Source organism: Astatotilapia calliptera, chromosome 11 (genome assembly GCF_964374335.1).
Source record: "Astatotilapia calliptera chromosome 11, fAstCal68.1, whole genome shotgun sequence".
Taxonomy (NCBI): Eukaryota; Metazoa; Chordata; class Actinopteri; order Cichliformes; family Cichlidae; genus Astatotilapia; species Astatotilapia calliptera.
This window is the reverse complement of record NC_137432.1, coordinates 38,252,913-38,266,250: the sequence shown is the minus strand read 5'-3', so window position 1 is coordinate 38,266,250 and position 13,338 is coordinate 38,252,913. Positions and strand designations below refer to the sequence as shown.

Below are 13,338 nucleotides of genomic sequence, written 5' to 3'. Positions count from 1 at the left end.
ACTTTCAGCAGCTGTTGAAAGGATAAAGTTGTGGTATATCAGTGGTTAGAAATACATTATTACTTTAGGATTAGTTTAACACAAAGTCAGGGCTGACTCGGGACCATGGCTGTGAGTCACAGTGCGCAGCATAAAAGTCCTTTCACATCGGACGCAGCATGTGCTGCTAATGCTAACTGCTAACTAAAAGCCAAGGATCCAGGATTTGTTGCTGGCTGCTGGGCTCTGTGTGCAGCAGCTCTACCTGCACTAGATGCACCTGCTCCTTGTCGTTTCTATCTCTGACTTTATGTCCTCTACAAGAGTTTCTGTTTCTTTTTGCTGGTTCTTCAAATGTTCAATAAAAACATGTATGCTAATTCATAATGAAGAAAGCTTTGTAAGTATCCCCACTAGTGAAGACTGTCATTTCCACAACACTGCCCCCCTGAGGTTCGCAGCGCTGTTGAAAAGGCTGTGGAAGTCCCTGTATTAAACACGCAGACCTGTGACACAAAAATCACCAAACTCGGACGACCACAGACTGTTTTCCTTCGTGGTGATGAAGGAAAACGCTGGGCTGGCATGTAAAAGGGCATTTATTCCCTTCAAAGACCTGAAGCTCCATGAAACCCTCCTCCAATAGCCAAACCCACCTGTTCTCTGATTGGATAGTTAAATTTGTGATTGACATGACATTGGCCAATGAGATGAAAGGAAAATTCGTACTTGTAACTTGAAACTTGAGTGCAGAGTTTCACACAGATTTTTTTGGCTAAGTCCACACAAATCTTTTTTACACACACAAATCCTGATTTACAAGTACAAAATATTTATGACCACAATTTGAGCCCATATCAATTCACTGATTACTTCCTGTAAGACAATGAAAGTCCCAGACTGCTGACAAACAGTAGAGCACTTAGAAGGTGGATCTAGGTCTAACACTGAAGTATTGCAAAGTTATCACAAAGTGCAGAGGAAGCCTCTGTAGGAACAGTGGCACCAGGGTTAATTACCAATATTAAAGAGAACTCGGGGCTTGTGAGTGTTGGTAGAAAGGACGTTGGACAGAAAAGCAGATTTTGCAGCTTTAAAAGTGACCTGATATTTTGATAAGTAGTCGTGTAGGATGCCCGAAGACACCTGGAGTTTGTCCTTCTTCTACTTTCTCTCTGTGTGACGACTGAGAGTGTAGGTGGGTTATTCCAGCCAAGGTTGATGATTTACTGCGTTTAGTCCTGAGCGGAGCAGCAGAGTCACTCATCCTAGAGTACGTTAGGGTTACAGATCAGCTCTTTAACGGGTAGGCTGGCATCGTAAAGAGCAGAGATAATGAAAGGAAAAGTGAACAGCGGTCAATGCATTTAACTGACTCGCTGTTCAACTCCGGATTACACAACATCATATTAAGCATCACAGGGAAATGATCCCACAGTCTTTGATTTCAAACATTCAGGCCGTTTGACAGCACCAGATCGAGTGTGTGACCTTTTCCATGAGTTGGCTCGCTCACCCACTGAGTGTCGATAAGGGCGAGGAAGGCCTTTTAAATCACCAACAATTAAAACATGGTCATATCCTGGATCATTGTAACTCCTGTACTACGGTCTTCCCTCTTCTCTTCTTCTTAGACTGCAAACAGTCCAAATGCAGCAGCCCGCCTCTGGACTGGTACCAGGAAATTTTGCCATATTACCCCTGTCCTAGCTAGCCTGCATTGGCTGCCCATAAAGTACCGTATTCAATTCAGAATATTACTCCTTACATTCAAAACTATTAATAAATTAGCACCAAGTTATCTTAGTGAACTTCTTAAGCCACATACTCCTGCTAGAACACTCAGATCTGCCACTCAACTACTTCTGACCCAGCCCAGATCTCGGCTGAAGTCCCGGGGTGACCGTGCGTTTGCTCCGGCTGCCCCGGTACTGTGGAATAACCTTCCTCTCGACCTCCGCGCATCTGATTCCATTGCACTGTTCAAATCACGACTAAAAACCCACTTATTCAATCTTGCCTTTCCCTCTAGTTAATATTTCTTTTATGACTTTATAGCATGCACTTTTATGCTCATTTAAATTCTTGCTTGCTCTGTACCTGTTGCTTTCCTGTGTGTCCCTGACAGCTACCTGCTTGCATACTTAGTACTTGCTTTGGTCCTATTTCTATTATCCTCCTCCTATACTCTATCTTACTTGTTAAGCACCTTGGCATACCCTTGGTTTTTAAGTGTGCTTTATAAATAAAGTTTATTATTATTATTATTATTATAAGACTCCCCAGCAAGTCAGCAAAATCAAGATTAATATCCTTAAAGCATTTCAGTGGATGATCCACCACAGTGCAGCTGTGGAGTTCAGTCACAGCTGGGGTAGAAAACAGGTGAAAGTTCCCAACAGTGAAATTCATTTTTAAATATTGAAGCTAGACCTCCACCTTTACCAGAGAGATGAGAAGTGACCAATCGGGAGGAAGGAGTTCTGAGAAACAAGAAGACTCACCAGGTCGAAGCCGAGTTTCTGTCAGGAATATAAAATCGAGTTCTGACAACATGAAAAGCGATCTGGTGTTTAACGGGGACAATCACAGCGTGATCACATCGCTGCTAACAGGAGCAGGCAGATTCACACCACCTCTGTAGGATGCACCCACCGCCATAGAGGTGGAGGCAGGGCAGAGGGAGTGGAACGGGGTGGATCCGTTAATGAACACTGAATCTGTATCTGGACCCTTTCGATGTGGAGCAGCAGCGGCTCTACTCTGAGCCCCTACCGAAAGGCTGAACTCCTCCCCCTATCTCTAAGGAAGAGGCCAGCCAACCTTCGGAGGAAGCTCATTTCCACATCTTGTATCCGTGATCTTGTTCTTTCGGTCACTACCAAGAGCACTCCACCGTTTTTGAGCTGAGGACCATGGCCACAGATTTAGAGGTGCTGATTCTCATTCCCAGCCCTTCACACTTGGCTGTGAACCACTCCAGTGCGAGCCGAAGGTCATCACCTGAACAGAACCACAAACAGAACCACAAACAGAACCACAAACAGAACCACATCATCTCCAAAAAATTCAATTCAATTTTATTCATATAGCGCCAAATCACAACAAAAGTCTTCTGAAGGCGCTTCATAGATACAGAGAAAAACCCAACAATCATATGACCCCCTATGAGCAGCACTTTGGCGACAGTGGGAAGGAAAAACTCCCTTTTAACAGGAAGAAACCTCCAGCAGCACCAGGCTCAGGGAGGGGCGGGGCCATCTGCTGTGATTGGTTGGGGAGAGAGAAGGAAGACAGGATAAAGACATGCTGTGGAAGAGAGACAGAGATTAATAACAGATATGATTCAATGCAGAGAGGTCTGTTAAAACATAGTGAGTGAGAAAGGTGACTGGAAAGGAAAAACTCAATGCATCATGGGAATCCCCCGGCAGCCTGCGTCTATTGCAGCATAACTAAGGGAGGATTCAGGGTCACCTGGTCCAGCCCTAACTATATGCTTTAGCAAAAAGGAAAGTTTGAAGCCTAATCTTGAAAGTAGAGATAGTGTCTGTCTCCTGAATCCAAACTGAAGCTGGCATCTGAGATCCTGAGACCACCCAAGTGGAAACCTTCCACCACTTGGCTACACCTAGAAATTCTCTCCATAAAAATTCTTAACAGAATCTGTGACAAAGGGCAGCCCTGGTGGAGTCCAACACCCACCAGAAATGAGTCTGACACACTGCCAGCTATGCAGACCAAGCTCCTGCAACGGCTGCATAAGGATCAAATGTGCCCGAAGCTACAGGCCAGACACCACATACTCCTGAAGCACCTCCCACAGGATACTCCGAGGGACACAGTCGAACGCCTTCTCCAAATGTTCCACGACCGGGACGAAAACCGCAGTGTTCAGTTTTACGTTTTATGTTATGTCAACTTGTTTCAACGGGAGACTTCTTAGCCAACAGGCTACGATACATCTGAGGAATGTTAAAAGATGCCCCCGTAGATGATCCCTGTCTAGACACAGAACAGGCATTTCGGACGTACTACTCATTGAAACATAAAATGACATGTTTGCTTTAAAAGCATCAACATCAGCTCCTCTCTGACAGCATGCTGGGAGTTTCTAAAAATCACTGGGTCTTCATTGATCACATGCAAACATACAAACATCTGGAACAGTCCTGACACACTAAGGAACAATAATATGAACAACTTCCCTGACTGGAGTTTTAAAGGAATTAAATCCTTGGAACATATATTCAAAGGAACAGACTTTATGCCGTTGCACAGATTAGTTGGACATCATGGGGTTAACAAGAACAGATCTTTGAATATCAACAGATTAAATCTATTATCCATTATAGTAAATGCCATCATGGTCCACTTGGGCAAATGTACATGTTGAGCATTTTGTTTGGCCTTCAGACAACAATTCTGATTTCCACACTGCCAGACAGGACAGTGGGTTCCCTGCAACAATCGTTCGTAGAAAAACGATTCCTTTCCCTGTGAGCTGGGTTTGCATTGTTTCTGATCTTTGTGCAGCGTGCACATCAGCCCCATACACACTGCTTTACTCTGAAGCTCTTATAACCTACTGACTCCTGTTTAAACCTGTGAGCAGAAAATTAGGGATAATTATTTGGGACAGAAGCTTTGTGTAGGTTGTTTGTTTGCTTTTTGGCAGCTCAGGAAATTTTGAAGTTACGCCATCCAGCACGAACATTGAGCTTTGGACGGGACGGCTGCAGCTAAGCTGGTGAGGAGAGTTTAGCTACACTGCAGGTGACTGTAGAAGCAGTTTTACCCAAACGAGTGCATCGAAATTCACTTACAAACTCTCGTTCACATCGTAGTCAAAGGAGCTTGCAAAGAAAAGCGTCTGGACTTCTTTAAGTTACTTGAAGACGTTTCACCTCTCATCCGAGAAGCTTCTTCAGTTCTAAGGTCAAATGGTGGAGAGTCCCAGATATAAACCTAGTGGGAGTTTCCCCCCACAGAGGGACAAAAGGACCCCCTGATGATCCTCTAATCACATGAGCCAAGGTGTGAAACTGGGTGTGGGTCCCAATCAGCCAGGGTTTCGGGTGTGTTCATTGTGAAACCTGGCTCCACCTTATCATGTGATTTCCTGAGGTCAGATGGCCCAGGATGTGAGTGGGCGTTAAGGCGTCTGGGAAGGATCTCAAAACTGGATTATAGATGGCAGAGAGTTGGTGTCGTAAACCCCGCCTCTGTTCAAAGATGGTCGCTCACAGTGGACATAGATGCTTCTTTCACTCCTCTTTCAAACCATCTGTCCTCTCTGTCCAAAATGTGAACACTGGCATCCTCGAAAGAGTGTCCTTTATCCTTAAGATGCAGATGGACTGCTGAGTCTTGTCCTGTGGAGGTGGCTCTTCTGTGTTGTGTGCTGTGTCGTGCTTGGAGACATCCCAGTGCATTTCAGACCCAGCAACACGCTCAGACACAAACTGGTTCACCCGAAAGACAAAACGCCAAAACACAGACTGAACAATGTGGTGTATGCTGTACAGTGCAGCGAGGAATGCTCAGACCTCTACATTGGAGAGACCAAACAGCCACTTCACAAGCGTATGGCACAACACAGAAGAGCCACCTCCACAGGACAAGACTCAGCAGTTCATCTGCATCTAAAGGTCAAAGGTCACTCTTTCGAGGATGCCAATGTTCACATTTTGGACAGAGAGGACAGATGGTTTGAAAGAGGAGTGAAAGAAGCATCTATGTCCACTGTGAGCGACCATCTTTGAACAGAGGCGGGGTTTACGACACCAACTCTCTGCCATCTATAATCCAGTTTTGAGATCCTCCCCAGACGCCTTAACGCCCACTCACATCCTGGACCATCTGACCTCAGGAATTCACATAATAAGGTGGGGCCAGGTTTCACAATGAGCTCACCCGAAACTCTGGCTGATTGGGACCCACACCCAGTTTCCCACCTTGGCTCAGGCGATTAGAGGATCATCAGGGGTCCTTTTGTCCCTCTGTGGGGGGAAACTCCCACTAGGTTTATATCTGGGACTCTCCACCATTTGACCTTAGAACTGAAGAAGCTTCTCGGATGAGAGGTGAAACGTCTTCAAGCAACTTAAAGAAGTCCAGACGCTTTTCTTTGCAAGCTCCTTTGACTACGATGACTGAGAACCTTCACAGACATCTCGTTCACACCCCAAAAGCTCGCAGCTCATTGATCCAGCCCGAGTCCTTTCAGACTTCAAAGCTGCTCTAACTGTCGGGCTGACATGGACACGGAGGGGATGACTCTGTGGGAACAGCCCGAGTTCCTCTGGCAGTGAAGGCCTGGGCTCCTTATGACTGAGGAAGATTCAGGAGCTCCTCACAAAAGGAAAAATGTTCAAGGTGTTTATAACCTGCAGCTGAGGTGGACTTCAGACAGTAAATCAATGAATAAAACAGGAACATAAATAAATGATTAGCCCAGTAATCGCTCATGCCCTTTGGATGTCTGAGGCCCATCAAGGAGGAACTGCAGCTCACAGAAAACTGATTCTCTGCAGAGTGCTGCGATGACCTGCTGATGATGAAAACTGCTGTTTGCCATCAGCAGTGTGGAAATCCCAGCTCATCTGCCAAGAGACAAACACGAGCGCAGAGGGGAGACCGTCACGCTGTCAGGACTATAAAACTTCAGCTGCACTTCTGTGACTGAGACAAACCCGCGATGGCTTCCCTCAAAGCGCTGCTCTCTGCGCTGACCCTGCTGGCTCTGACTGTGGACGCCTCGTCTGGCCGTGAGTATTTCATTTGTTTAAGCGCCGTGTGGCTTAAAGCCGCTCGCAGTGGTGCTGCGTGATGTTTGTAGAGCATAGTTTCAATAAACCTCCCGTTTCCTTCTGTCAGCCGGGTACAGCAACTACAACTACGACCTGTCCGGTCAGGACCTGACCCGTCTCTACAACTCGCCGGTGATGACGGCTGAGAGGATGAAGAGGCCGCTGGAGGGGATGCCAGTTATACTGGGACCATTCAGCCACTCCGGGGTTCGGTCGGTCCACACTGAACACAGAAACATTTCCACAAACAAACAGAAGTTGAAACCAATAATCTCAATGCTTTTGAAGATCTTTAGTTATTTTGACTTTAATTCTGAAACATAACAAACAAAAATGTTCCCTCTGTGCCGTTTGGCACTGTAAGTGTGGGAACTGAGGAGACTGTTACTGTAGAGTCACAGTTTCCTGTGCTTGTTTGTGTTTGTCGTATTTTTGTATTCAATAAAGCTCCAGATGTTTTCTTTGGATGGCGGCACAAACATCATACTGTTCCATTAAGACAACAGTGGAGCTTTTTTAATGCATATTCCAGTTTGTACAAACAGCTGAAACCCTTAAATGCATCGTTCTGATCACTGTGCTGTTGTGATTTCATTGTGCAGAAAGCAAGCAGATGTGTTAGACCAACTGAGGTCGACACGTCACATGTGCTGGAATAACAAACATTGTTCTGACAGCCGTCAACGTGAAAATCAAAGAGCAGCATCTTCAAACCTCTCGTTCTTTTGTAGGGTGACGCTAGATGATGGCTCTCAGTGGCTGATCCATAAAGGAGGCGGATTCGGATTATCCTCTCAGACGGTCGTGACTGATGCTCGACACATGAGCTCGGCCTGGACGGTAAACTTCAAACATACAACCAGCATGTCCATTTAATTACAGTCTAATCATAAACTCTGAAACGTGGCTCTATTGTGTTCAACAAGTCCACAAACAGTCAGGAAAAACAGACAAAAAAAGTAAATACCTTCAGCTCGTTGCTGGTGTGTATACTGGTGGCCAACAGAAACCATTGGAACCAGACCAAAGTGAAAAGGAGATGTTTGGCAAAAACAACCCAAAACGAGATCCTGCAGACTCCCGATTACAAACAGACACTTTATTTCCTGCACGCTGATTCTTCTTGGAATTTGTGTTGACGTGAAACTTTCAGTGAGAGTTTTAATCCAAACATTTACTTTTGATTCTTTCTGACCTTCTGTCTCGTTTTTCTCTGCAGCCTGTCAGTTCTAGAGAATTCCAGGGTTCAAAGACAGTTTCAGACTTCGTGAGTGCTGGAGGACCCAACTACAACTTAGTCTCTGATAACTGCCACCTGGGATCCCGTCGAATGATGAACCAGTAAACATGATTCAAAGTTTCTCTCCTGATAATAAAGGCCACCCTCACACAGACTGTGATGTGTCTTTTCTTCCACTTGGAGGCTCCAGACTTCACAACAAACACCCCACTGACTGTAAGCTTTAGACAAACGTCTGCACACATTCATATACACAAGAATGTCTACGGATCTCCTTTCTTAAAGGCGTCTCTGACACGAGGAAAGATGACAGCCTGCATGTCTGTGGGAACTAAGGTCCCTGCTGTGGAACAGAGACACCACCACTTCCTCTCTTCACATTACACTGACAGCTGTAACCCTGGATGTCTGTGGGCTTATGGGAAATGCTGTTCACACAGTGACTACTGAAAACAAGATGAAATTATATCAGTTCTTACACATGTCTGTGTGTGACTGAGAGCCTGTTCAGAGGATGGAGGTTTCATAAAATCATAAACGAATAAAACCTTTCAGTGTCAAACAGATTGGGGTTGATGATTATTAAATCATTATTTGGGCTCAGGGACCCCCGGCTTCATCAAAGCTATTAGAAAACTCCATCAGTAAGCAATTTAAAGATAAAGATAGCACCCTTAGGTCTGTGTTACATACATCCTGTGTTTTACCACATGTTTACCTGGAACTACAGAGGGGAGGAGCCATTCTGTACAGGTGAGGGAGAAACAGGAAGTATTCAGACTCCGTGATAGAGGAGGAGGAAAACCAGGTGAGTGTTCATCCTCCTTCTATCCTCAGAGTCTCCGAGTCATCTTCCTCTCTGCAGAGGTAAGAGAATCACAGCGATTCTTGTGGACTGAAACTCCTCGAGTTTTAGTTTGGCAGATGTTTCAAGTTATTTTACCCCTTCAGGAAAAAACATCATTAACACCTGCAGGGAGGCTTGTAGTGGACTCCGCCCCCTGTTGCTGATAGTAGGGTGCGCCCCTCACCTGGGGACAGGTAACTGAACACAGACATGAAGCAAAGTGGGAGGGACATTCTCACATTAAAACTAATACTTCTTTATTTACAAATGACATTTTTAAGATTTCATTTAATTTCCTGGCAGTTATTTCATGGCTCAGGCTTTGCAGGGCTCGAGCGTTTTGATTGGACGCCCCCTGGTGTCTGTGCTCGGTATCTAAAGTCCAAATGCAGAACTATCGATGAAGACATTTATCAGCTGAGCTCAGTGGACACATCATACGATGAGGGAGTGTTCTGAGGGATCGGGTCAGATCTTAACTTGTTGCCATCAGGTGAGATGATTATCTGTCACCCTGTGAAAGTTTCTATGGGACGAACTATTGATCCAAATGACAGTGTATGGAAAAATGTTGTTGATGACAGAATGGGGCGCTCGTGTGCAGGTTCCTTCACTTCACTGTGCATCCGTGTCCTCCTGCAGCACAAACTCAACGTTGGTCTCACATGAATAACATTGCATGAACAGCACTGTCTGTATTTGATTACAAAGATATGCCCAGACACAAACTTAGGCCCACCTCTCTGAAGTACATTATCAATGTGCACATCCTGTCATGTGACCACGTGGATTCCTCTGCCAGAGTCATGAACTGAAAATATTTCCACAGTCGACAGAGCAGGAAGTAGAAACACAGCGTTAGTCCCATTTTCTTTTTCTTCTGTGGTCAAAGTCTCTGAGTCAGCTGTCCCTCTGTGAGCTGGAGGGGAAATATGGAAGGATCAGCTCAATGCTGGACTGTCTCTGGATTCATTATCCTCTGACCGTCACACTTCTTTGTTTCCCAGTCTTGGGCGCGAGTCTTGTACAGACTTGTTTGTCTGATTCTTGTTCTGCACTCACAGTCAGTGTTGTTGGTTTCTCTGTCAGACTGACTGAACATGAGCGGTTTGGAGGAAGACGAGGACACAGCAGAGTCTCCAGGATCCAGCCGTCTGTCTATGAAGAGCGATCGGTCCAAAAATCCTCCTCCAGGCTTCAGTACTGATCCTGGACCCTCAGGCAAAGAGTAAGAGCCTGTTTGTGCTGTAAACTGATGTCTAAGATGATTCTGCTGCTGTGTCTGTGAGAGCAGCTTCGCTGAGCTGCTCTCACAGACACAGCAGAGCTTCAGTGGGGCTGTTCAACATCAGTTTGTTTTCCAGCAGAGAAACTAGTTTGGCCTGAAAACATCAAACTCACTGAGAAACACATGATCGAGTTCTTCTGTCTGTATCTGTATGCAGCTCAACATCTGTGAGGATTTTTTGATTGAACTGATAACGGGGAGATGGGGCGTAGAGCGCTACATCTCTGCATCAGACGGAGCCAGCTGAGGTGGCATGTCCCACCGGGAGGGGACCCGGGACACGCTCCAGAGTCTATGTCTCTCGGCTGGCCTGGGAACACCTCAGTGTTCCCCCGGAAAAGCTAGAGGAGGTGGCTAGGAGAGGGAGGTCTCTGCTTAGGTTGTTGCCCCCGCAACCCGGCCCTGGGTAATATGACCCCGGATGGGAAAAGACTGGGAAAGCATAAATCTAGCAAATAGTTCAAATCGCCTCTGAGAAACAGCAGCACCTGTCGCAATAAGGACCGCAGTTTGATAGAGAAGGTCTCAAGGGACTCAAGCATTCTTTATGGCCTGGTTTGGTTTGTATGTGTCCATGTACACACGGTTTGAATCAGTCTGAGGGAGAAGGAGCTCTGCTGCCTCGGTACTGTGGAGTGGAGTGAGTAAGATGGGCGGTCCATGATGGGATCAGTGACTCTAATGTCCCTCATCACTCAAATACCTCCAGATTCTGGCCAGTGATGGTTCCAGTCTCATGAACCAGTTTGCTGATCCTGTTACATGCTGACATCTTTGGCACTGATGCTGCCAACCCCCCCCCCCCCCCTCTGCACCACAGACTGGTAGACATGTATGTATATGTGTGTATATACAGGGAGTGCAGAATTATTAGGCAAATGAGTATTTTGTCCACATCATCCTCTTCATGCATGTTGTCTTACTCCAAGCTGTATAGGCTCGAAAGCCTCCTACCAATTAAGCATATTAGGTGATGTGCATCTCTGTAATGAGAAGGGGTGTGGTCTAATGACATCAACACCCTATATCAGGTGTGCATAATTATTAGGCAACGTCCTTTCCTTTGGCAAAATGGGTCAAAAGAAGGACTTGACAGGCTCAGAAAAGTCAAAAATAGTGAGATATCTTGCAGAGGGATGCAGCAGTCTCAAAATCGCAAAGCTTCTGAAGCGTGATCATCGAACAATCAAGCGTTTCATTCAAAATAGTCGACAGGGTCGCAAGAAGCTTGTGGAAAAACCAAGGCACAAAATAACTGCCCATGAACTGAGAAAAGTCAAGCATGCAGCTGCTAAGATGCCACTTGGCACCAGTTTGGCCATATTTCAGAGCTGCAACATCACTGGAGTGCCCAAAAGCACAAGGTGTGCAATACTCAGAGACATGGCCAAGGTAAGAAAGGCTGAAAGACGACCACCACTGAACAAGACACACAAGCTGAAACGTCAAGACTGGGCCAAGAAATATCTCAAGACTGGTTTTTCTAAGGTTTTATGGACTGATGAAATGAGAGTGAGTCTTGATGGGCCAGATGGATGGGCCCGTGGCTGGATTGGTAAAGGGCAGAGAGCTCCAGTCCCACTCAGACGCCAGCAAGGTGGAGGTGGAGTACTGGTTTGGGCTGGTATCATCAAAGATGAGCTTGTGGGGCCTTTTCGGGTTGAGGATGGAGTCAAGCTCAACTCCCAGTCCTACTGCCAGTTTCTGGAAGACACCTTCTTCAAGCAGTGGTACAGGAAGAAGTCTGCATCCTTCAAGAAAAACATGATGTTCATGCAGGACAATGCTCCATCACACGCGTCCAAGTACTCCACAGCGTGGCTGCAAGAAAGGGTATAAAAGAAGAAAACTAATGACATGGCCTCCTTGTTCACCTGATCTGAACCCCATTGAGAACCTGTGGTCCATCATCAAATGTGAGATTTACAAGGAGGGAAAACAGTACACCTCTCTGAACAGTGTCTGGGAGGCTGTGGTTGCTGCTGCACGCAATGTTGATGGTGAACAGATCAAAACACTGACAGAATCCATGGATGGCAGGCTTTTGAGTGTCCTTGCAAAGAAAGGTGGCTATATTGGTCGCTGATTTGTTTTTGTTTTGTTTTTGAATGTCAGAAATGTCTATTTGTGAATGTGGAGATGTTATATTGGTTTCACTGGTAAAAATAAATCATTGAAATGGGTATATATTTGTTTTTTGTTAAGTTGCCTAACAATTATGCACAGTAATAGTCACCTGCACACACAGATATCCCCCTAAAATAGCTAAAACTAAAAACAAACTAAAAACTACTTCCAAAAACATTCAGCTTTGATATTAATGAGTTTTTTGGGTTCATTGAGAACATGGTTGTTGTTCAATAATAAAATTATTCCTCAAAAATACAACTTGCCTAATAATTCTGCACTCCCTGTATATAAATTCAAATTCAAATTCAAATTTTATTTGTCACGTACACAGTCATACACAGTACGATATGTAGTGAAATGCTTGGACAACTGCTCGTGACCTAAAGAGAACAAAAAAGGAAAAGGCTATGAATAAGATAGGAAATAAATATGAAAAATTAAAAAGGGTAAATTTAACTAGGAAGGAATAAAATATAAATTAAGGTTAAAAATGAAATAACTGTACAACACAAATTAGAATGAAGGGTAAATTTAACTGGGAAGAATAAGATCAAATATATAAATTAAAGTTGAAAATAAAATAACTGTACAACAAAATACACAATATAGAACTATATAAGAATGTATGAAGAAATCTAAATATAAATAAATATATACACAATAACAGCAGCTGTACAAGTATTAACTGGAAATGAAGAATATAGTGACCAGTGTTGTGCAAAACCAAAGTCCAGAAAGTCCAGTGTGTGTGTAAGAACCATATGTGTGGGTCAGTACTGTGTGGTGGTGTGATTGAGAGACCGTATCGCCTGCGGGAAGAAGCTCCTCCTCAGTCTCTCTGTGTTGGTCTTCAGGGAGCGGAATCGCTTTCCTGACCTCAGCAGAGAGAACAGTCTGTTGTTGGGATGGCTGAGGTCCTTCACGATCTTCCTGGCCTTGGTCCAGCACCGCCTGCTGTAGATTGAGTGCAGGTCAGGGAGCTCGGAGCGGATGGTGCGCTCAGCTGACCGCACAACCCTCTGTAGAGCTCGTCTGTCCTGCA

At 45.1% G+C, this 13,338-nt stretch overlaps 1 protein-coding gene across 1 annotated transcript; it reads left to right on the top strand.

The window, feature by feature from the left end:
* Positions 1 to 6,452: 6,452 nt before the first annotated feature.
* LOC145432009 (uncharacterized) lies at positions 6,453 to 8,186 on the top strand. The gene is made up of 4 exons (XM_080308610.1): positions 6,453 to 6,749; positions 6,859 to 7,003; positions 7,523 to 7,631; positions 8,011 to 8,186. Exons 1-4 carry the CDS (start codon positions 6,680 to 6,682, stop codon positions 8,134 to 8,136), a joined length of 450 nt encoding a protein of 149 aa, XP_080164736.1. The 5' UTR covers positions 6,453 to 6,679; the 3' UTR covers positions 8,137 to 8,186.
* The last annotated feature ends 5,152 nt before the right edge of the window (positions 8,187 to 13,338 follow it).